Raw genomic sequence first — 23,212 nt, 5'->3', positions numbered from 1 at the left:
TCTGTGTCGTTTCTTCTACGTCACTGCCTATATATCCCCAGTGTGCTGTGGTGACCAAAACCGAGTACCAGACACCTCTGGGTGCGGAAGTGCTCAGTGACCGTGAGAGCCTGCAGCAGGCAGCTCTTCTCGCCCTGATCCCATACTTGATGAGAGGTGAGTTTTTTTACTAAACGGAAAGTTTGGCAAGGTTGTGTAGGCATATTTAGAAGAACTCCCAATTAACACTTAAGAAAGTTGGTAGCATTCCATAACTACAGTCTACATATAAGCAGGACAATGAAAACGAGGGAACGGACAAACATACTAAATGCAAACTTATATGCCTACAACAGTCGGGAGATCGTGCAACAGCTGAGTAGGTATTGAATACACGAGCTATCTAGGCTTGTGCCTCAGGGGCCTCTTTGAATTGGTAACACCCAGATAGGTGGTAGGGAGCAGCATCATGCTTTTGTTATTGCTTTTGCAATGAAAGGAAATAACACGAAAGGCATTTACGATATTCTTCCAATAGCAGTATGCCTGCAACGACCCCCACCGTGGATGCTGCACAGGCTGTCAAGATAGGAAGGGCTAGAGTGACCAGCCATCCCACGACTTGTGCGATTGTCCCACAAAGAGGGCTATTGTCCCGCGTGCCACAAGGGCCAAGAAAGCCTTCAAAATGTCTTGCACTTTTTGGCAGCAGCTTGGTTTTGGCTGCATCTGGTCACTCTGTTTGAGGATGTGTTCGCTGCAAGCACCCCAAGCTTCCAAAAAGGTCATGCTAGCCGTGTGGTTCACAGCAGCTACAAATGCTTCTGGCACCAGCTGCGTGTGTCATCCCGCCGTTCTTCTCAATGCGGGTGGCAGGACCCTGGACTGGTTAAACATACGCCCATCGCCATCTTAGTAACTTGCAGAAACTAAGCTACTGCTGTTTTTCTTTAGAGTGACTATTTTTTGAGTTGCCAAATTTTTATGTTGATGTTAGTAACTTTGTTTCATGTCAGAGCTTGTTACAGTGATGTATAAAATAGTTCTGTTTGTGCAGATATGTATTTGAACTTAACAGTTACTCTTATTTCCCTGTTTCAGAGATTACAAAATGTTGCCAGGGAAAATAAAGGTTAAGAAATAAATTATTGTAGTTAATTTCTCATTGTGCTGTGTCAGTACCTCTCGTTAGGCATGTTGAACGTGTCCCACATTTTGCTAGTAGGAGGGTGGTCACCATAGGGATGGCAGTGATACGGGAGCACATTCACTAGTATATAAGGTGATGTGCAGCTCTACTGGATCATTGTTTGTGTTCTCTCCCGGCTGCAATGGTCTCATTTCACTGAAGGCAAAATTAGGGGGGTGCGAATAGTGAAATTTCATCTCAAATCGAATTCAAATCGAATAGTGCTAAATAGTGACAAAAAATATTGAATATTGAATACAAAAAAATTTGATTGAAAGTTGAAAGAAATAACAAAGAAATGAAATGGAATGTCACCACACTTTGGCTGTGGCATGGTGACAGCTTTATTACGCGTTTGTTCGGGCCGGTTTCTTTTTCTTTCATTTTTCTATTTTTTCCAGCTGTTATTGGGGTGCAGGCATGTTAACAGAAGAGCTGCCATTCCAGTCAGCAGTGGCACTCTTAACGGCTAACAGAGGGGGCTACGGTAGCTAGCTTTCTTTTTTTCTTTTTTCCTCTGGTTGCACAATACGGCTCATCTGACATGGGTAATGTGGTGCTTCATCCTTGTGAGTGCTCCGGGCCCAAAAATCTACTGGCACCTGTTCACGGCAGCGTTTTAACTTCGCACCAGAATGATAGGAGTTTGTGAACGAGGAGTGTGGTGCGGTAGTGGCGACCGCACAGCGTGAACAAATTTCCACATGTGAAGCCAATCACTGAATATATTGCGAGCCAATGTCGGGACGTTTTACGCGCTCGCGATATGCGCGACTGACCTGCGCACCAAGTCTGTGCCATCGTTTCAGAAGCAATCTTGTGAAGGGCATAGCAGTTTTCTTATGTATTTTTTACGTGGGGAAATGACAGAATCTTCTGTAGAACAAACATGCTCTCGCTTTTGAGCTTGGATATTAGTGAAACTTTTAATGAAAGCCTACTTAAGTATACATTAGCGTTAGTTTTAGCCACCTCACCCAAGGAAAGTTGTACCATTGGCCTTTGTCGCATTTCAGGTATTCGTCCTGTCAGATTATTCGAAACTTCCAAACTATTTTATACATCACTGTAATAAGCTCTGACATGAAACAAAGTTACTAACATCAACGTAAAAATTTAGCAACTCAAAAAATAGTCACTCCAAAGAAAAACAGCTGTAGCTTAGTTTCTGCAAGTTACTGACATGGTGATGGGCGTATGGCTATTTGAAAGTTGAATCGAGTGATTCGATTAGGTATTATTCGATTCCAATTCGAAACTCGAATATTTGCACACCCCTAGGCAAAATGCTAGAGGTATGTACACTGCCCAATGTCAGTGCCCGTTAAGGAACCCCTGGGGTCAAAATTATCCATAGCCTTCCACTGCAGCATCTCTCATAGCCTGTGTTGGTTATTGTGACGTAAACCCCCCATAAACAAACAAACACATTTTTTGCCGTTGTTGATCTCACACCAGGAAATGGTACGAAACGGGATTGTATCATGGAATTTCTACGTTATCCTTTTCCTTCCCATCTAGTTCTGTCCACCCTTCTTCGTACAGCGTGCGAGTGCAAGGGATTTGTAGCAGCTGGAAGTTTGTGTTTGTGCACTTTTCATCTTCCTGTGTCCTTGTACACTGCGATGTGACACAGATAGAAAACGACGTTCTGGATCACCGACACCAACTAGCCCAAACCCTACTAAATTGTAGCAGCTTCAGTCACCAAGCAACAGGCAGTGTCTGGTGCTGTGTGGCACCAAATGTTCCAGAAAGTTCCTGTGAACTTGCCCTAGAAATTTTAGAAAGCTCCCTTAATGTCTAAAGATGTAATGCTAATTCTATGCTTACAGAACTCTCATTGCCATAAGGAGTTGGTGGGTGTAAGGGTTGATACATAATTTTCGTGTTGTGTAACGAATAACATGAGAACAAGACGACACATGAAGCGCTAACTACCAACAAAGGTTTATTTCCACGGGTCACAAGTTCTTCTGGTGGCTTTGTGCGAGCATATAAATTTTACCCTGTGGAAATAAATTGCGGTGCACTCGATCTGGCTCTGCTGGAACCTAGAGCCATCGGCATTCCTCTCTCCATGGAGCAGCAAGGACGCCCTCCACAGTCGTGAGGAAAAAGAATGAAATTTCAGTTAGTCTTTGGAACTTGCAGCTCTTGGTCTCATTACTCTTCGCCTGCGCTAGCATCTCAACAAAACCTTTGTTGGTTGTTAGTTCTTTGTGTGTACTGTCCCTCTTGTGTTGTCATTCTTCGTGTGCTGTACAACAAGAAAGAAATGATAATGTCAACGCAACTTTGGCGTTGGTTCACTTTTGTGTTTTTGCTCACGATCTCTCCTCAAGGTAATTGAGATAAGCATACACTTGTTGATCAGTTCGCATCAGGTTAATAGTATACTTACTGTCTGTGTGAAAAGGAGTTACACGCAGTAACTAACTACACGTTGCCTACCCTCTTTTCCTGTTCTGTCTAGTGAGGGTGGACGTGCGAAGTGGCAATGTCGTGCTTGTGGAGGAACACAGCTGCCAGTCCAACCAAAAGGCCACGTGAGTTTAACGTAATTTTTTGCTACTGATCTATGCTAATAATATTGCCACGCCCACTTCTTGTTTTATTTTTATGTATTCGAGTTTCACCCACAAAATCTGTTAGCAACGCTCGGCACTGACCACGCTGCAATGTTCGTGAAACTTCACGATTGTCTGAGATCATTCTGTCAAGATTACACGCAGGATGCGAATAGTCTAGTTTTTTCGAGAGCTTTGGCAAGTGCCAGCAATAAAGCTAGAACCTTCTATGCTGCATGTATAAATACCAACGCGCATTACTGAAGATCAGATTATCGACGGACGACGCTCTGCTCGCCGCTATCAGCGCACAGTGTGTATTGCTTGTAGTGTGACTTTTCGTTTCCCGGCCACAAGTTGGGCCAAATAAAGTTTCATCTTTGACACGCTGACTGCTGCCTACGTCAACATGACAATATACATGTGCCTGAAACCCTCTGCCTGTCACACTACGCTAGAAAAATGCAAGATGGGTTTTATAGTAACCAATTCTCTAGCATGAAGTCTTGTATTATTCTGTAAGTGCAAGGGTAGTAATGCAAGATAATAGTACAAGGGTAAAAGTGGACTGTTCATTTCAGGGCATTGGCTGTGGCCTGACTGTTGGCAGATGAGCACCACTCGCCAATAGTGGCGATTGGTGCTCCAGTCTATCCAGTTATTGCACGCTGAAATAGACATTCCACTTAATGAACATTTACATAATACCACTGGGGTGCTGTGCAGGATGGCCCGTGCTTCTCGGGAACACGAGTTTGCTCTGAGCTCACACTACGGCAGTCATGACAGGAATACAGTGCGTACAGTGCGTAGCGCACTAGTGGTGTTGATAAAAACGGCTACAAGAATGAGCATGGCGTCACAAATGCATATGCGGCATTTGTGGCGGTTTTCAAAGGAACACCGCGTGCGAACGCATCAGCGTCGCCACTCAGTCAGCATTTCAACAGTGCAGTGATGTCAGCGTGATTGTCGTGTGATCTTTTTGCCAACTGAACATCGCGCCTCCCCCAGGCGTGTTCGTGGGCGTTTGTCCTCTTTCGGGCAAGTTCTTTCGTTCCACCAGCAGCATGGAAATTTCCACTATCAAAGGCAACAGGGCACACACGCAGCACTCTCATACAGCTCCTTTCACTTCTATGGAATATTACAGATAAATAAATGGACAGGTTACTGCTACTCACAATACACGTCTCAAGATTTTTCTGCATAATGAATCAGTAGAAACAATACCTCCACAAATAAGTAAATAGTAACATTTCTCGCTTCAAATGCCAACAGGGGCGCTTGTTTCATGGCGGTGAGTGGTACATTGTGAGCGCGGTGAAATAGAATGTGAGACATCGTAGCCACGTGATGATATATAACCTTTAGTTCTTCGTGCGTGTGTTCATAGCATGTGCGATTAGGCTCATAGATTAATCGCACCGCTCGCTGGCGTTACACCATGAGCACTGCTTCTCGGCAAGAGCAAACACGGTAGGCGGATCCAACCTCCACTGTCGGCGTCCGTCAATCAAACTGATTGACGCGCAAACTCGGGTACAAGCCCGTTGATTCTGAGAAGGCCCCAGTTCAACTCATGACTGTCATAGTGCCAGTGTGACTGTCAAGCGTTTCACGCGGTGGATGCTAAGCGGCAGCTTCTTTGCATATCAAATAATTTGGTCAGCTTGCACTACTTGCGCAAGGCTGGAGCCATCAGCGGAGCTTCTGATCACCTAGCTTCTTCCAGCTTATTACGTGCCCGCGAAACACAAAACCTCTATAAAATGTTAAAACGTTTAAAACCTCTATAAAACATTTTATAAATGTTTTGTATTTCATGGGTGGCTCGTCTACTCAGTCTGTTCCGGAGCGAGGACCGCGTCAGTTCGGTCTCAGTTTTGATGATAATAATTAGCTAGGTCATAATTAACATGATATAGAGTAGTTCTGTCTTAATTGGTTATTACTTAATTAACACGACCTTAATTACTCAGGTTTAATTATCATTGTCTTATTTAGTATAGGACTATTTAGTATAATCATAATTAGCGTGATCTTAGTGACTAAGGTCCTAATTAGCTTGGTTTTAATTAGTACTCATAATTAACATTGGGTGAATTATCACGGCCCTAATTAGCTCGGTCTTTGCTTTACACGGCTTCATTGGCATGGTCTTAGTAAGATGTGGCTTATTTAGCTCGGTCTTAGCATGACGTGGCTTAATTAGCTTGGTCATAGCATGTCCTGACTTAATTAGCTAGGTATATCGCCCAGCCAATAAGCTAATCAGCCGGGTGCACGTGCGCGGGGGGCGAGCAGACGATGAAGAAGAGGACAAAGAGGGCGCTTGCCGGCGGAGCAATGCGCTAGAATTCACAGGCCGACCATGATGATTAGACACGCGGCCTCGGCTATTAACTCCGGCCGCGGTGTTGTAAGGCGCTCGGCTGGAGCTAATCTCAGACGTGACGTTGCTGATTATTTTAAACGATACTTAGTGCAGACATTAAACGCTTGAATATGAATTTAAACAGCCCGTACCTCTAAAAAATATCGTTGGTAAAAGTTTCTGACACTTTTCTTGCATGGATGCACTTCCGCACTCATTGGAAAGACAAACAAATGAAAGAAGATGCCTCTGGTTTGAAGGCAGCACCCAACTTTGTCGACCGCCCTTAGCGTGATGCCGTATTGCATCGTAAACAATGGAACGCAGCGTGCGCTGAGGGACGGATTGGACCTTTTCGTACTGTTAGCTCGTTTAGAAGGGGGTGTCACCAGAGCTTGGAAAGATTCTGAGTTTCACCAAACTCGAGCCATCCTGCATAGCACCCTTTCTCGAAGTGGCTTGGCATGCTCTTATTCAAAAAATGGGTTAGCATAAGAGCAGTTGCAACGTCAAGTTGAAGCCATCACGAAGCCATTGGATTAACTGTGATTGAGCTGCACCTACAAAAGCTGTGGTCTCTAAGAGCATGTGGTCTCATAAATGAAAGTGCTGCTGGAAAAAGAAAAAAAGAGAATTCAAGTGCCCCAATTGGCTATACTGTCACATGTAAATGAAGGGCGCAGTTACAAGGCAGACCGTTGACAAAATAAAAGATGGAGCTAAGTGGAGGAAACTGGTCCCTAAGTATAACAAAACTACTTGCTATGGCTACATAATTGCAGGTCCCATTACTACTACAGAATGGTGGCACCATCTGACCTTGTTGGAGTGAAATGCAGTGTGTGCCATGCTCCCTACCCTCGCCCCAAAATGCATTCACTCAGCCAGTCATTGAGAACAGTGCGATAGCGACTGGATAGCAAGGTAGCCATGGAAATGGGAAGATTTCACAGTTTGTGGTGAGTCGAAAGTGAGTTGAAGTTGATCCCTTCAAATCAGGAGTTGCAAACCTGCCTCATAGACATCGATATATAACATCTGAAATTTTGGATGGTAAAAATCTTCGGCGTCCGGTTTCTTGGACTTCCTGCCAAATTTCAGGTCCAAAACATCATTGAGCCCCCACTTCTGCCACATCTTTCATCTCCATGTTGGAACCAGCGTTTTCCTGAGTTAATACACTTGCAACCGTAGCGAAGCTTGAAAGGCAGCTTTGCCGCAAAGCGGGAGTGTGATGAGGTGAAGCATATTGAAAATCTAGGAACCACTTCCAATCGGACGTTGACGGTCTCTTGGCTATGGTCGACCGTAAGGGAGCTTGAAAGGCAGCTTTGCCGCAACACGAGAGTGTAATGAGGTGAAGCAATTCGAAAATCTGAAGGGGTCACTTTCAATCTGACGTTGACTGTGTTTGTCTTTGGGAAGTTCTAATAGTTCGAATAATAAAATTCCAGTGCAAATCAAATCGAATAGCAAACACTATTAGAAAAATATTCGAAACTTCGAATATTCGCACACCCCTAATAAACATAAAACTGTTTTTAGACATTAGTGCTTATTATTTTCTATTGCATCACAAAAGGGTTATGGTGATTCAATGTTAGCTATTATTGAGTCAAAGTGGTTCCACTCTCTGACCGCAGTAGGAAAAAAGAAATATCTAAGTGCGTCAGCGTTGCAAAAGCATTCAACTAGCATTTTATAATCGTGGCAGTTTGGGCGTGTTGGTAAGCCCTGACCAATACATTTTAAGTGCACAACCAGACGAGTACAGAAAAGAATGTATTGCCCGGGTGTCTTAGGTGTGTTCTTTTCTGTCCTCGTCTGGTTGTGTACTTAAAATTTATTGGTCACATTTTATAATGTTTATTGTGTGGTATCCTGGACGTAGAGAAGGTGATGTACATTGAGGAATCTATGTTAAAGCGGTTGTACAGTAGGTTATGTATAAATTTTAAAGGAGCTTGCTTTCCTCTGACTGCCAGTGTGTCTAGACCAAATGACGCTAGAAGTTCAATGGGCAAGTCAGCACGTTTGTTATGAATAAAGTGTATCACTTTGCTTTGAACTTTTTGTAGTTCAGTAATGTTAGTTAATGTGTGAGAGATCCAAACAGTGTTAGCGTATTCTAATACTGGCCACACAAAGGTTTTAAAACATGGGAGTTTGATATGACTGGGAGCAGACCCCAGTGACCTTTTAAGGAAGAACAAATTACAACTGGCTGTTGAGGTTATGCTGGCAATTGTTTACATTAACTCTGTCTTTTTAAATTTGACTTGAAACATTTCAATTTCTGTAGAATAGTCATTTCTGCAAAGCAGTCTTGCTTGATATGCACTGCTTACTGCAAATAATAAAGAATCTCTTGGTCTGGACGCTTGTACGTGTTATACTAGAACAGGCATGACACTGCACACATGCATCATGCAAAAGGGCGGGCAGCATTATGCAGCTATCTCGGTAACAAGCATCACAGACCTGGATCATACATCAATAAAAGACCCACCCTGCATGCGTCATGCATACTGTCGTGTTGTCAGGACAGTGTGGAAAGAGCTGCTAGTGAAAGACAAACTCGGGGGGCGAACTTGTGCCCAGTAAAGCAAAGAACACTCACAGTTGCACATTGATAGCTGCAAGCACAGTCATTAGTTGACGAAAATTTGATCTATGGACCCAACAGGCCAGTTATTCATATGCGAGTCAGGGTACATTCTGGCGTAATCTCTGGTGCTGAGGTACATTCAAGAATGTACCACTCTATACGTGTTGTGCAGGCACTCTGATTAAAATCATCGAAAGGGTTCCAGTATTTCAAGGCACAGGTTATGCCAAGCAGCAACAGGTGTAATATTTTCAACCGGTGAAACCCGTTCACAGCGAATAAGAAAAATTCAGTGTGGCAATAATGTACTATCGCGCTCAGTATGAGCTACATCATGCGAGTGCGTGGCCAAGCGCTCTGCAAGGTTGTACAGTGGCGCCAATGATGGCATATTTTCGAGTTATCGGGAGAGAGTTTGGCTGCTCGTGCGAGCGCGCATCTCCCTCACTTGATTGCTTACATCCTCGAAGTTATTATTTCCGAAGCTGATATCACCAAAGAGCAAAACGAGGGCGAGGGTGAAAGCCGGTGGAGGCGATGCGCGCTCGCAGGGACAGCCGCACTCTCTCCCGATAACTCGAAAATGTGCCATAATCGGCACCACTGTACAACCTGGCAGAGCGCTCGGCCACGTGCTCGCGTGATGTAGCTCATACTGAGTGCGATAGTACTTGTCGCCTGTGCCCATATAGGAACAGTATGAGAACAATGGTGCACTCACAGAGCATATTTGTGCCTTGCAGCCTCAAGAAACTCTTTGGTCCACTGAATGCCCTCGTTGACCAGCTGCATGGGTACGTCTCATTGTTTGGGTGTATATGTGTTCGCTGGCAACAGTGCTTATGAGCTAACAAATTACGAGTGTCGGCCGTGGCTAGCAGTCAGCTGAGGCTAATGTTGAAGGCGTAAGTATAAATTGCAAGTAAATAAGCAAACTGGTTTTCATTTTCAATGTTAATTTTTACTTGCATTGACTGCTGCCAGAAATTAGCATCTCTTAGTGCACCAGTGCATTAATGTTAATTAACCCTTTCACTATCACTGACGTATTGGGACATCTTCGTGTTTCCCCCGCAGTGTCACTGACGTACCAGTACGTTCTCCATTGTACGTTTAAAAATTTGCGCCAAAGCACAAAGATGGCATGATTTAGCGTGACTCTACCAGTTGCGCCATCCCTCTAATCTTTCTAGAATCACATATTTTTCGCCCCTTGCTGTGTTGGTACGTGTATTGAAGAGTACGGAGCGACTGCACCCACCCTTCCTTGCTGTGGGGCATGGTCGCTGCGCACACGCTACTCTCTCAAGCTGTGCGACCATGCGGAGAGTCTGCGATTACGGGTACAAGGGTTGTTCTGCCACCTGCCGCGGGCTTGCAAGGCTCTTTATTATTTTTTTTTTTATTCTGTTTGCGTGTCCGCTGCGGCACGTCAAGCTCAGAGGCACACGCCATTGCCTCTCCACCGAACCATGACTCGATCGCTGCTTTCACCCGCTTGCGGCTATCAACAGCAAACGAGGCTGTTGTATCCCCTTTTCATCCTTATATGTCATCTTGACTTCACAACGGGCCATTTCTATGCTTTTCAAGCTTCCCTGATATTCCCGAAACCAAGCCGACACTGGGGGTGCGTCACGGCCAGAAACACCTGACAGTGAAAGAGTTAATGTGCCTGTAGACCCGTTTCTGTTTTTGGCATAACGTAACCAGTTGTGCTGGTCATCAATTTCTCTTGTGGCTGCCATGCCAATGATACTTAGGGCAGCTGAAGACAATCTAGCAAAATTTTTGCAGTGAGCCCCACTGTTCATAGTACCCAATATTTAAAACTTTATTGTAATGAAAATATCTGTCAAAACTTAAACCTGTGTTTACGTCCACCGTGGGATAAAGGCCTCTCCCAATGATTTCCAGCCGACCGTCTTGCACGAATTGGTTCCATTTTATACCTGCATCTTTCTTAATTTCATCACCCCACCTAATCCTCTGTCGTTCTTGGCTGAGTTTCCCATTGTTTGGTATTTACTCTATATAGCTATAACTGATCACCAGTTATGCGTCCTTCACCCTGCCCAGGCACCCTTTTGTTTATTTTTTTTCTTGGCAAGTTATTCGCGTGCGTTTCAAGTACTCCCAAGAGTGCTGTTATCTTACCTGAGTTGAATGCCTTTTCGTAGTCTCATGAAGCCAAGGAAAGCATATATAAAACATTCTTTGTAGTTTGAGTTTTTAATTGTAGTGTAACAATTACAACATAAACGGAAAGTGGACGAAACTGCAACTTGCCGCCAGTAAGGACTGATCTTGCAAGTTTTGAATTACACGTCCTATGCTCTACCGATTGAGCTACAGCGGTTCCCCTGTCCACTTTGTTGGGAATTTCTGTGTGTGTAATCCTGCGAGCATCCCTCATAGCCAGCCACCACAGCTACGAGTGGCACTGACTAACACTCCCAGGATTTTACTCACTGGTAAATGAAGTTGCCACTCCATTTACCTGTGCGATACGATATCTGCTATTAACTAAAGATGTGCTATGTTAATTAATTATGGTCTGTGCATCTGTCTTGTGTGGCGCGCCACTGTTTGACTGAATGCTGGGGTGGTGTGTATGGTTTGTCTTGCATGCAGCTTGGATCCTGGAATGCACTTCTTGTCTCACCAGGCAGGCGAGCCTACTGCACAGCTCCTCATTCCAGGGTCAGGGTGAGTTTTTTTTGTCGTCAGTGCTTCTAAGTTTTTCAGTTCCCACTTTTCAGGTCTGTGTGCTGTTATAATTTAAAATGATAGTTCTTTTTGCTACCTTGCCCACATTGGCTTTATGCATTGGCTAATCTTGTGCTACGGAGACCAGGAGGACAGCCAACACACGCCACTGGCTGACTACAATATGGGTCAGTGGGTGTGAACCTGAACAGAGAGCTTCGAGCACTGGTTGTGTGGTATGTGTCCATTCCTGGTCAGATCCCCCGGAACAGATGTGCCACGGTAATAGACTGTATATAGCCGAATGCCAAGTCACATCTGACACGAAAATGACTGCGTTATATATATAAACTCTTTATGAATGTATATTCGTAACACTACATGAATGGCAACACAGTTCCTTCCTTACTTGTTTATAACTGAAAATTCATTGTATTTGTATGCTATATTGAGGTTCAGCTTCATCTACTTCACCCACATTGGTTGGATGAACATCGGCTAATCTCTCGTGCATTAAAAACTGTAAGTAGAGTAGAGATAACAGGGGAGCTCAGATTTAGAGAACAAGGCACCTGTTGGCTACGGATGACATCTCTCACTAGGAGGAGGTGAGAAGGGTACCTTCTGATGCATAGCAAGAATGAAAGCTACTAAGGATGCGCCATGTGGCACATAATCTGTTCCTTTTCAAGAGTGGTCTGTTGTAGTGCTGCTGCTGCTGCTGCTCCTGGCGATGTTGATGGAGCCACACCATGAGTGCCATCCCACATGTGAGTAAGGCACAAGGGCAAGGGGAAGTGCCAATTATATACTGAAACATATATAGTGGCTGTCATGAGTAAGGGGCACAAGACATGTGCCCAACGTGGGAAAGTTCCAATGGTACAAGAGGTGTGGAAAATTCCTCGATGTTATGCACCTCTGCCATGTCCATGCACATGACCTGTGTGGCGAAAAACCCAGGAAGAGAGAACGAGCACTGCCTGTGGGGCACCATTCGAAGAAGGGCAATGAAGCCAGCATCTCACGGGTGACGAGAGCAGCGGGTGCTGGGTCCAGAGGTGCAGCACCAAGAGTCCTTGGCATATACAAGTCGATCAGGGCAATGACTGGGTGAGGCTCCCATGTAGTCGCAGCATCCTCTTCACAGCAGTTCCCAGAGCACCTGAAACTGTCCACTTTCGTTAGCACAATGGCTTAGACTCACAGGACAGTCCCCGGGGCACCACATTGTCACTTGAGCCTCAGACTCACTTGGAATGAGGGACCGAGGAGGCAGCTAGGCCTGACCCATCCACTTCCGTGATGGCCATGACGACTGGGAAACCGGCAACAAGTGGATTGAGTCGCCGCTGAGCAATGATGACCGCAGGACCTGATCAAAAGCATCGACACAACACGGAGGACAAAGGATCGACTTGGACGCCGCGCCGAGCGTACGAAAAGTAAGGACGCTCCTGTACTTGTACTGACGTGACCGAGACGTCAGTGTGGCTGGACTGCTGTTGCAGCTTAGGACCGAGTTTAGCTAAAATATTGTTGTGATAAACGTTATGTGCATGAATTTTTGTATGAATATTGATTGTATAGTTTCTTGCCGTATTGTGTGAGATAAAATGCTTGCTGCCACCGCCGTCTCCCGCGTCTCTCAATCCCATCCCTCGCAAGCGCTCCCGAGATACATGAGAGTGGCACGAAACTATCTTCCAAGCCAGAGGCATTTGGTTACAAGGGGGCAAGGTTATACTATGATATTGACAGTATTTGAGGCAAAATGTCACAGAGGAGGCACTAGGCACATCAAACAAATGGCAATGTTGCAAGGTGCTGCCAGCTCGCTTCCAGTTGCTTTAAGCGAATAATTAAATACGTAAAAGGCAACATTCGCCATCAACACTAGGTCAGATCTGCCTGCGTATGCAGTAGAATCGGCATCGCCTGACTTGGCATGTGTAAGGAACGTAGGTAACGTCACGTGGGCCAATAAACAGGAGAACCTGGGCAGTGACCACTTCGTAGCAGCGGTAACTTTACAGGTCGATGCCAAACCGACAAGGGTGTTTCGAGTCACGGACTGGGACCAGTTTAGGACAATTAGGAAGAAGCGCATGAGCACATATTCCTCGTTCAGCGAGGTTATCGTCTCGCTCAAGGAGGATGTAGAGAGGGCTACTAAGGTAGTACAAACGGGAGCGGAAGTCCCTAGGATGTACTCTCACCTAGCGCACCTGTTGGAGACCAAATCCTCGATTCTGATGAGGTGGAAAACACAACGGCTAAACCGCAGGCTAAGAAAAAAGGTTGCGGAGCTTCATGGAGAGATAGATATTGCATGCATGGAGCTCAATAGGCCACAATGGGACGAGATATGTGCGGCAGTAGATGGGTCTATGCGCACGGGAGGGAAGTGGAACCTCTTAAAGCACCTCCTGGGTGACGCGCAGTCTAAAGGGAATCAAAGGCAAACACTCAGTAAAGTCATCCACAGGCACAAGCAGGAGGGAGGTACTGAACAATCTTTTTTGAATGCGGTCGCGGATAAATACCTCCCCATAGGGCCGACGCAGGACGAGGATTGTCCACAGATCGAGTGCGCGACGGTGTAGGAGCTGGATGCTCCCTTCACTGAATCGGAGATAAGGGTGGCGCTGCACAATTTAAACAGCAGATCGGCTCCGGGGCCGGATAAGGTTTCTAACCGACTATTGCGGAACTTGGACGATAAGGCAGTAGAACTACTAACTGACGAGGTCAACAGAGTATGGGAAGAAGGAGAAGTGCCCGACGCATGGAAAGCAGCCTCGGTGATACTGATTCCAAAACCTAGAAAACCCCTTGATTTGGACAACATGAGACCGATATCGCTAACCTCGTGCATAGGTAAGGTAGCAGAACACGCGATTTTGAACAGGGTGTCCAGGTATATAGAGCATAGGGGCCTCTTTCCACATAATATGATGAGTTTCCGGCACGGGCTATCCACGCAAGATGTTATGCTAATGCTGAAGAAGCAAATCTTTGATAGCGGCATTCGGGACGTGAGGGGGATTCTAGCCCTGGATTTCACTAAGGCGTTTGACACAGTGTTCCATCGATACATACTGCAGGCCACGGCGGGCATGGGCCTGGGAGTCAAATTCCAGGCCATTGTCAGGTCGTTTCTCATGAACAGAACTGCTACTATTCAAGTGGAGCAGATTCGGTCGAGCGAGTACAAATTGGGACCTCGGGGTACCCCCCAGGGTTCAGTTATCTCACCACTGGTCTTCAACATAGTCATGAAGTGTCTTTCAGACAGGCTGGGTGGCCTCCGGGGCATAGGTCACGCATTTTACGCAGATGACATCACGATTTGGTGCCCAGGGGGTTCCCTAGCGGAAATCGAGCAAGCTTTACAAGCGGCCTTGGACGAGACGGAGACCTACCTCGCGGACACGGGTCTCAAGCTGTCTCCGAGTAAGTCGGAGCTGTTACTTTACAGACCGGCAAGGCAAGGAGTTAGAGGTCTAACACCTTTAAACCAGCTCCCCGTGGCATTATATGCGAGTGAACAGAAAATTCCTAAAGTCGACTCAGTCAAAATCCTAGGCCTGCTCATAGACGCGAGGGGCTGTAATGCTAAAACAATTACCCACGTTACAGCCAAGACAGAGAATATGCTAAGGTTAATCGCTAGGGTGTCCAACCAAAAGAAGGGGTTAAGTGAGGACAACCTCCTTAGGATGTACCACGCTGTTCTCATGAGCCATATTAACTATGTGGCGTCAGCTCTAATATGGACCAGAACAGAGAAAAGGAAGTTAAATACGCTCATGTGCAAAAGCATCAAGAAAGTGCTAGGCTTGCCGATTTTCACGAGCTCCGACAGGCTAGATCATCTCGGGATGCACAATAACATAGACGAGATAATAGAGGCGCAGGTCACTGCCCAGGTGGTTAGGCTATCGTCTACAAAGGCTGGCAGGAGAATCCTTGACGAGTTTGGCATGGCTTCTAGGATCATGGAAAAACGGCGGACAACACTGAGTCGGGAAACGAGGGCGACCTACATGGTGGGGCCCTTCCCGCGAAACGTACATCCGCAGCATAACGAGGGTAGACGTAAAGCCCGTGCACGAGCCATCTTGAGGAGAGTTAAAGATTACGTGGACTTCGTAGTCTTTGTCGACGCAGCACAGTACAGGAACAGGAGAATGTTCGCGTTGTCGGTTATAGACGGGCGGGGGGAGCTTTGCTCCTCTGCCTTGGTAAGGGCGGCCGCCCCGGGTATAGCGGAACAAATCGCGGTAGCGCTGGCCTTGTCTGACCCAAAGCATTGCTACATTTACATCGACTCGAGGGCAGCAATCAGGGCTTTCGAATCGGGCAACCTCGCTCGAGAGGCGGCCTCCATTCTAGAGAAGAGGGCTTGTCCCAGCTCCATTTTATCACTTTCTCGCACACGTGGGGAAGAACGTTCTCGAAGGCTTCCCAAGCCTCAACAAGCTGGCCCATGATCGTGCGCGAGAACTCATGCGCCGCGACGGTCTGGAGGCTCCGGAGGGTCAGGAAGGGACTCGGCAGAACGATCCACTTCTCACATTTAATGAAGTCACTAAGCATTACCAACTTGGCAGGAGAGTCTATCCTCTTCTTCACCCGAAGCTCGGAAGAGCTCGGTCAGCTACTCTGAGAATGTTCCAGACGGGGTCTTTCCCGTCGCGGGGCATCCTCAGTAAGATGTACTCGGACGTTTACCCTGGTTGCCCCGACTGCACTGAAACCTTTAGTTCCATGGCTCACATGCTCTGGCGATGTCCCGTGTTGCCTAAAAACCTTCTCTCCAGTGAAGCCGAATGGGAGGAGGCCATCAGAAGCACAGCACTCCGAAAGCAAACCCTGGCTATCCAGAGGGCCCAGGAAAGGGAGGAGCATCACGGCGTTCTGTCCATGTGGGCGCGGCCAGCGGTTACGACTTCCCATTAGGGGGTCAGTAACTCTGAGGATCCAATAAAGTTCGTTGTCCGTCTGTTATTACTGTTGCAATTCTAGGCACTACAACAAAGTACCTCGTGTGATTTTGCAGGAATGGCTGGGACCTGCATTACGAGCTGAACAGACGTTTCCCACGAAAGCTTCCAGTCACAGCTGTGAGTGCTGCACACAATCAACAGCCGCCACCACTGGACCCAGAAGTGACGTTGGAGGAGCACTTCCGCCGTGCTCACGCCCCGCTGACATTCCCAGCAGCTCAGCCTGATACAACGCCAAAGCAGTAACTATGCACTTCTCAGTTTGAATGCTAGGTGAGAAAGAGATTCCAAAAGTAGAACAAGTGAGGCTAGTCTGGTGTGCAACTCTTTTTGAAGTTCTTAAGTAGTGTCCCAAAATGCTGCAGAAGTTTGCAATACAGAATATGTTTTATGAAAAGAAATGTTGGCATTTGCCTTAAAGTGTAATTAGGCTAAGAAAGCCTCATTAAGTCCTCCAGAAAACGAGTTTTGCGGTTGCACAAATGTGTTGATAACCCGCAACCAACGGGTTTCCAGAAATGCGAGACTGCTTTAACTGAGCTGCTCAGCAGACCTTTTTCAAGCACACAAGTGCTACCAACAGGCGTGCAAGTTCTCATAGGAAAAGTGTGTACGCTGCAACAGCTGCCGCGACAAGCGTGTGGGCCTCACACTTAAGCTTTCCGCCTTGCCTTGACAGCACTTCTCAGATCAAGTGAATTTGTCAAGGTTCATGTTATGTGCTGCGTAATTCAATCATGAACTTCTGTGTTTAGTTGCAAAGGTCTCTTTACTTTTATTTCCATCTGTCTGGCATTTCCACATGCCACTGTTGGACAAGCTGAATGGCTCTGAAATGAAGTTTCATTTTAACAAATTTTTTAGTGCCAGTATACCGTACAGCATAGGTTGGATAAAAAAACATGCAACTCAGTTTCCTAGATGAACTTCAGGAGCAGTCGATGCAGTTCGACCATTGACTCTGTCAACAAGCACAAGGTGAGGTTCTTCTATTTCAAGAGTATGTGAGAGAATATAGTCGGCATTTAATAGAAGAAGATATATTCATTAGACAGCGTGTGCATCGCTCACACCATAGGTATCAAATGATAAGTGTCTGCCACCCTTTGTGGGCACTAACTGCAGGTGTTGGATTTTACAAACACCTGTTGTGCTTTCGTGTGTTGGATTACAGGTGACCATACAGCAGATATTTATAGTTGTGAGCAATATCATCTAGCTGTAACACTGAAATTACCTTTTAAAGGCGATAGCTAAACGCAATTGGCAAGCGCAAAAGCGTTTGTGACACTAAATGCTTAAGTGGAAAGGTATTCCTTGTAATTCAGTACATTCATTCATTCATTCATTCATTCTCTTTATTTTCCAGAATAAAACGAAAACATTACATTCTGGATGTACATCACATTTATATCAGTACATTACCAGTCATTGTTGAACAAAAGTTATAGGAGAGCCACCAGAGGGATGCTGCAGAGAAGAAACAGAGGATGATGAGGCGCCACTGTGGTTCGTGGCGTATGCCGTGGTGGGTGCTTGGGGCTAAGTGTGGGCCGGACGCTGCTGGATCATCATTTCTCGAAGCTGCTTGACGTGTCAAGGAATGGGTCTCCAAGGATAAAGAAGAGAGATGAAAGAAAAGCAAAGTAAACCAGCAAACCAGAGCCCCAAGTACAACCACCACGAACTCAAGCAGGCGAATCGCAAAGGAGACTTGAAGCACACCACAACTGTAAACAAAGACGAATTGCAAAGAAACTTGCAAAGAAACACTAAGCCTGCCTGCCACACGAGAACCTTGGTGTCAGTCTCCGAGAGCTACCTGCCGGCCCCATGTTACGGGCGCCAAATGTGGGCTCGGTGTTCCAGCTCATATTGCTCACGATAGGACGTATTGACGGTATTGGCACATGATAGCGTGCATGCCACTTGACTGCTACATCCGACATACATCCACTGGGTAATACCTACACTGACTGCATTATTCCCTTCACATTTCATGCATAGAGATACATGCAGATGCGTTCGGATATGTGTAGTATTTACGATGTAAGGATGGTCAACAAGCAGTTATGTGATCTTTTCGTTTCATGCTCCCACAGTGCCAACGAGTAGCGACTGAACTTCCAGCTTGCTCGACGTACACACTTTTCCCATAGTGCTCCATGCACCCCCGGGGCTTTCTTGGATTGCTTGAAAAAGGTCTGTTGTATAGTGACATTCCAGAAACTATCCTGGCATTTTTTTTTTTTTTTGTCAATAGTAGGGGTGTGCGAATATTCGAAATTTTGAATATTTTTCGAATAGTGTTTGCTATTTGATTCGACTCGCACTGGAATTTTACTATTCGAACTTCCCAAAGACAAATACAGTCAACGTCCAATTGAAAGTGACCCCTTCAGATTTTTAATATGCTTCACCTCATTGCAATCTCGTATTGCGGCAAAGCTGCCTTTCAAGCTCTGCTACAGTCGCAAATGTTAATTCAAGAAAACGCTGGTTCCAACATGGAGATGAAAGATGGGGCAGAGTTGGGGGCTGAAATAATGCTGTTTTGGGCCTGAAATTTGGGCAAAAAGTCCGAAAAATCAGACGTCGAAGCTTTTTAGCATCCAAAATTTCAGATGTTCTTATATATCGACGTCTGCGAGGCAGATTTGGAACTCCGGACTTGAAGGGAGCACACCCTTGTCCGCCACATCAGTTGGGCTTCCACAGAAGTTGAAAGAGGATAATAATAATAATAATATCTGGGGTTTAACATCTCAAAACCAGGATATGATTATGAGAGACGCCGTAGTGGAGGGCTCCGGAAATTTAGACCACCTGGGGATCTTTAACGTGCACCTAAATCTAAGTACACGGGCCTCAAACATTTTCGCCTCCATCGAAAATGCAGCTGCCGCAGCCGGGATTCGATCCCGCGACCTTCGGGTCAGCAGTCGAGCGCCATAACCACTAGACCACCATGGCGGGAAAAGTTGAAAGAGGAGGAGAGGCTGAGGAAATGGCACCTTTGCCTACCACGTGTAAAGTGCTGTCGGCAACACTTTGGCTGCACCAAATCATGTACATAAATAGAATTTGGCCTCTACATTGCCTCATTCTTGATAAGACAACTATGAAACACCACCTCGCCAGTGCTTCATCAACCTAGCGAAAAGAAACACTTTCATGTTGCTATCTCATAAGAATATGCTTAGAAATGTTCTCTAACTTCTTTTTCTGCAATTTAGCTTCGAAGTATTAGAAAAATATTCTTGAAATATTTGAGAAATATTTGAAATAGCGGTAGCTCAGTGGGCTAAATGCCCGTCAGCCATCGTCGCGGACCGGGAGGTCATGGGTTCGATTCCTGTCAACGGAACTTTTTCTTATAGTTTTTTCTTTGCCATCTGATGGCGCTCATTTTGCTGGCGTACTTCCGTGACGGAAATACATCATGAAAGTCTTGGTGGACCCCGGCATAAAACACTTTCGTGTTAAAATATTCTATTCGATTTGCACTCACACTTCAATATTCGAATTCACTTCGCACCCAAAATTTTGCTATTTGCACAGCTCTAGCCAATAGTCTAGATCACAGTGGTAGAATAGGAGAGCTGACCAAACGAGCGCTACAGGGCATTGCCAAACCTCTCGAGTTTCTCGCAGTAGTCACCAGGTGGTGGAATGGGTTAATGGGCCAAAAGACACACATCGCAAGCTTTCACTGTGCTGTAAAAGGCCAGTTATCACAGCAGTTTTTTGGACTTTAAAACGATATTTGTGTTTTTAAAAGGTTTTAGTGGTAGTTTGCTGGCTTTTCCCACAAAATATGTGTACCAGGCTCTATGGAGGTTAAAATTTTCTGATCGGCCCCTGTAATATTAACAAGACTGGCACAGCGCTGATGTCAAAGGATGCGCATTTGTTATTATAGAAGCATGAAAATTCCTGCTGGCTAGTGTACAGAGTAAAAGAATATTTGGTTTTCACGTCATTATGGTTAACAAAGTGGGCTAATGGACTTAGTTAATTTATGATTGCCTGGCTGTAACTAAAGTTTCACTGTTGCGTGGTCACCGGTTGTTTATTTATTGTTCAGCTTTTTAAGAACAGAAGAAAAGTGTATGCACATGCAGTACACGAATGCTCAAATTAGCTAATGGCCACGTCTTCCTGCCTATTACATAGTAGGGCTAGTCGATTATGAAATTTGCCAAGAAAAAGGGTAAGCAATTTCTAGGTGTCTTTGAAATGTAATTGTAAATTTCTTGCGGCATGCTGCGCTATTATGTTTGGCTCACATGTTCACAGGAGCCTCGACAACCAATCGGCAGCGTTTTCTGACCATGTTCAAGAAGTGTTGCAGGGCAGTTTCAACTATAGGTCTGGCATGAGATGCGAACTCTTACAGTGATGCTACAGCACTTATTGCACCAAACTGTGCTGATGTTTGAACTCTGCTACGTCCTGCTGTTTTTTGCCAATATGTGACAGATCTGTGCCTACCCTGCACCAAAGGATATCCTCCATCTTTCTAAAGGAAACTCGCTCTGAGTGCTTTGTGTACCACCAGTGAAAGGGGCATCACATGAGCTACGGATTAGTGCACACATGGCATTAGGTAGAGTAAGATCACGCTGCCACCGAGTATTTCAGAAACATTACAGTAGAAGATTTCTACATGGGATTCTGCTCTGTGTTCTTGAAAAGCATTGACAAAACCTTCAAAGTCCTCGAATACCCTTGAATTTTTACCTTTGAAACCGTAGAAATTCCGCAACTGCTGGACTCAGGCATGAGCCCTTCAGATTTCTTCTTCACTTAAAAATGAATGGCTTTATATCCTCTGTCTACAACATTAAGGAAGCAGGAGCTAATTGCTTTGTGGCCTGAGAAATTAAAGGCTTCCGCTCCTACAGCAATTCGGCATGCACGTCGTACACAGCACACTAATCACACAGACGTACCGTGCATACCAAGTTCAAAATGAAAAGTCGTGAAAAGAAAACATGTTTAAAAAAAGTGGAAATGTGACATAATAAACAAGCACTCCTAATACTTCATGAGTTAATCTCTGATTTATCTGCTTGTGTCTCTCGATACCTTAATATATGCCCTAGATATGGCCCTGCTTTATTTCTCCCTTACTGTACGTACAACCCTCATCCTCCCTTTGTCATGCCATCCTCTGTATCTCCAATAGCTCCTTCTTCCGTTTCTTTAATTGTGCACAAACTTGCTCCTCTCCTCCACAACCTCTGAGGTTGTGGAAGAGAGAGCAGTACAGGAAAATGCTGCTAAGGAAGGCAGTTGCTGGCCTGACGAAGGGCAAGCCGTCTTGTAGAAACGTTGTCTCCAGCAACACTCCTTGTTCATGGTGCATTTGTTTTTCCTGAGTGTTTCTTTTTTTTTTTTTCGTTTGGATATGAAGCTGTCTTTTTCACTTGTGTGCTGTTTTGTATATACATTTACTGGATTGTACTGCACCTCACTATCGCCCACTGTATTCCGCACAGAGGGAACTCGTGTAAGGGTCTCGTGACTCTGTCAGCAAAATATTGCCGGAAGCCACATTCTCATGAGACTGCTGTATATATATATATATTATCTGAAAAATGAAATGCTGAGCATTAAAAAAGAAATCCCGGGTGGCTTCGTCATTGAAGCCTGTTGTGGCAGTCACTTTCAGATACCATTGGCGCTTTCAAATACACTGCGGCAGTGGTGTAGATAGCTTAATCCAATTGGCACTCGATGGAACAACAGGAAAAAGTTCATCCCCCTAGCTGTGTTTTCAAGCAGAAGCACGCAACTAAAAAAGTCAATTTGACAGCCTTTGACGGTACAGCCATTATGTGACCGATATAACCCTTAAACACTGTACGGGCACATAAGTGCCAGCTTTCAGTGACATGTTGAGTTTGCCTGTTTTTTCCATTTGAAGCCACGCTGGTCTTCACATGCAATTTGACAGGGCCTTTAAAAGGCACTGTAAATAAGTGACTTCACTGATTCGCACTTTTGAAACCTTTTGTTGCAGTGGTGCTGGCACGAGTGCATGGTCACTATGCAACAGGGTGCTTGACCCTTCAAGACAACGTCCAGCGGTCCAGTGCCGCAGGATCCTGCGTAGCGGCAATGCTGTTTCGAGCTCTGGAAAACCTGTCCGCCGTGCAGTAGCATTGAACTCGATGTGCAAGAAATAGCACTTGCCAGAGCATATTTAAGGCGGAGGCTTCTATTTGATCTCGGTTTTCCCTACACCAAATAGGTGTAATTCTTGATATTATTGCTGTCAAATGTTATTGTATTAGATATATATGTTCTTGCAGTATTGTTTAGCTGAAACCGTTAATTTTCGCCCTTGGAAGAGTTCCACCACAGCAGATGTTTGTGGAGTTGTTTGGAATTATAAGCGCCTCATCCGAATGTGGAATAAATTTTCAAATTTGACGCAACGTTTTAATTTCAGAGTTTCTAAAACTGTCGTGCATTGAACGAGTGTTCAAGGGACACTTAAGAGAAAACCAATTGTTTTCCGTGTATTACTAAATACTCCTTTACGATTCCAAAATCACCACGCTCGTCGCGAGAAGACGCTCAGTAAACAAGAAAACGTGCGAAAAGAAAATGCTGCCACCTTTAAATTCTCGTACCAGTCGCTGTGACGTCATAGACTTTGACGGTGTCTACTAGGTCCTACGTAGGTCTTAACCTGTAAAAATGATGTACATTGTCTTCTGAGTGAGCCATATACTGAATATACCAAGTTTCAGGAAA

At 45.3% G+C, this 23,212-nt stretch overlaps 1 protein-coding gene across 1 annotated transcript in view; it reads left to right on the top strand.

Moving 5' to 3' along the window:
• The window catches only part of LOC119386618 (uncharacterized), a 74,031-nt gene extending 51,141 nt beyond the window's left edge, over positions 1-22,890 (top strand). The window contains exons 9-14 of the mRNA XM_037653903.2: positions 42-156; positions 3,645-3,717; positions 9,467-9,517; positions 11,358-11,432; positions 16,498-16,686; positions 22,473-22,890. Coding sequence (XP_037509831.1) covers positions 42-156; positions 3,645-3,717; positions 9,467-9,517; positions 11,358-11,432; positions 16,498-16,686; positions 22,473-22,638 — 669 coding nt within the window. The 3' untranslated portion in view covers positions 22,639-22,890. The remainder of the gene's footprint in view (positions 1-41; positions 157-3,644; positions 3,718-9,466; positions 9,518-11,357; positions 11,433-16,497; positions 16,687-22,472) is intronic.
• The last annotated feature ends 322 nt before the right edge of the window (positions 22,891-23,212 follow it).

Source organism: Rhipicephalus sanguineus, chromosome 3, assembly GCF_013339695.2.
Source record: "Rhipicephalus sanguineus isolate Rsan-2018 chromosome 3, BIME_Rsan_1.4, whole genome shotgun sequence".
Classification (NCBI taxonomy): Eukaryota; Metazoa; Arthropoda; class Arachnida; order Ixodida; family Ixodidae; genus Rhipicephalus; species Rhipicephalus sanguineus.
This window is presented reverse-complemented; position numbering and strand designations above follow the sequence as displayed.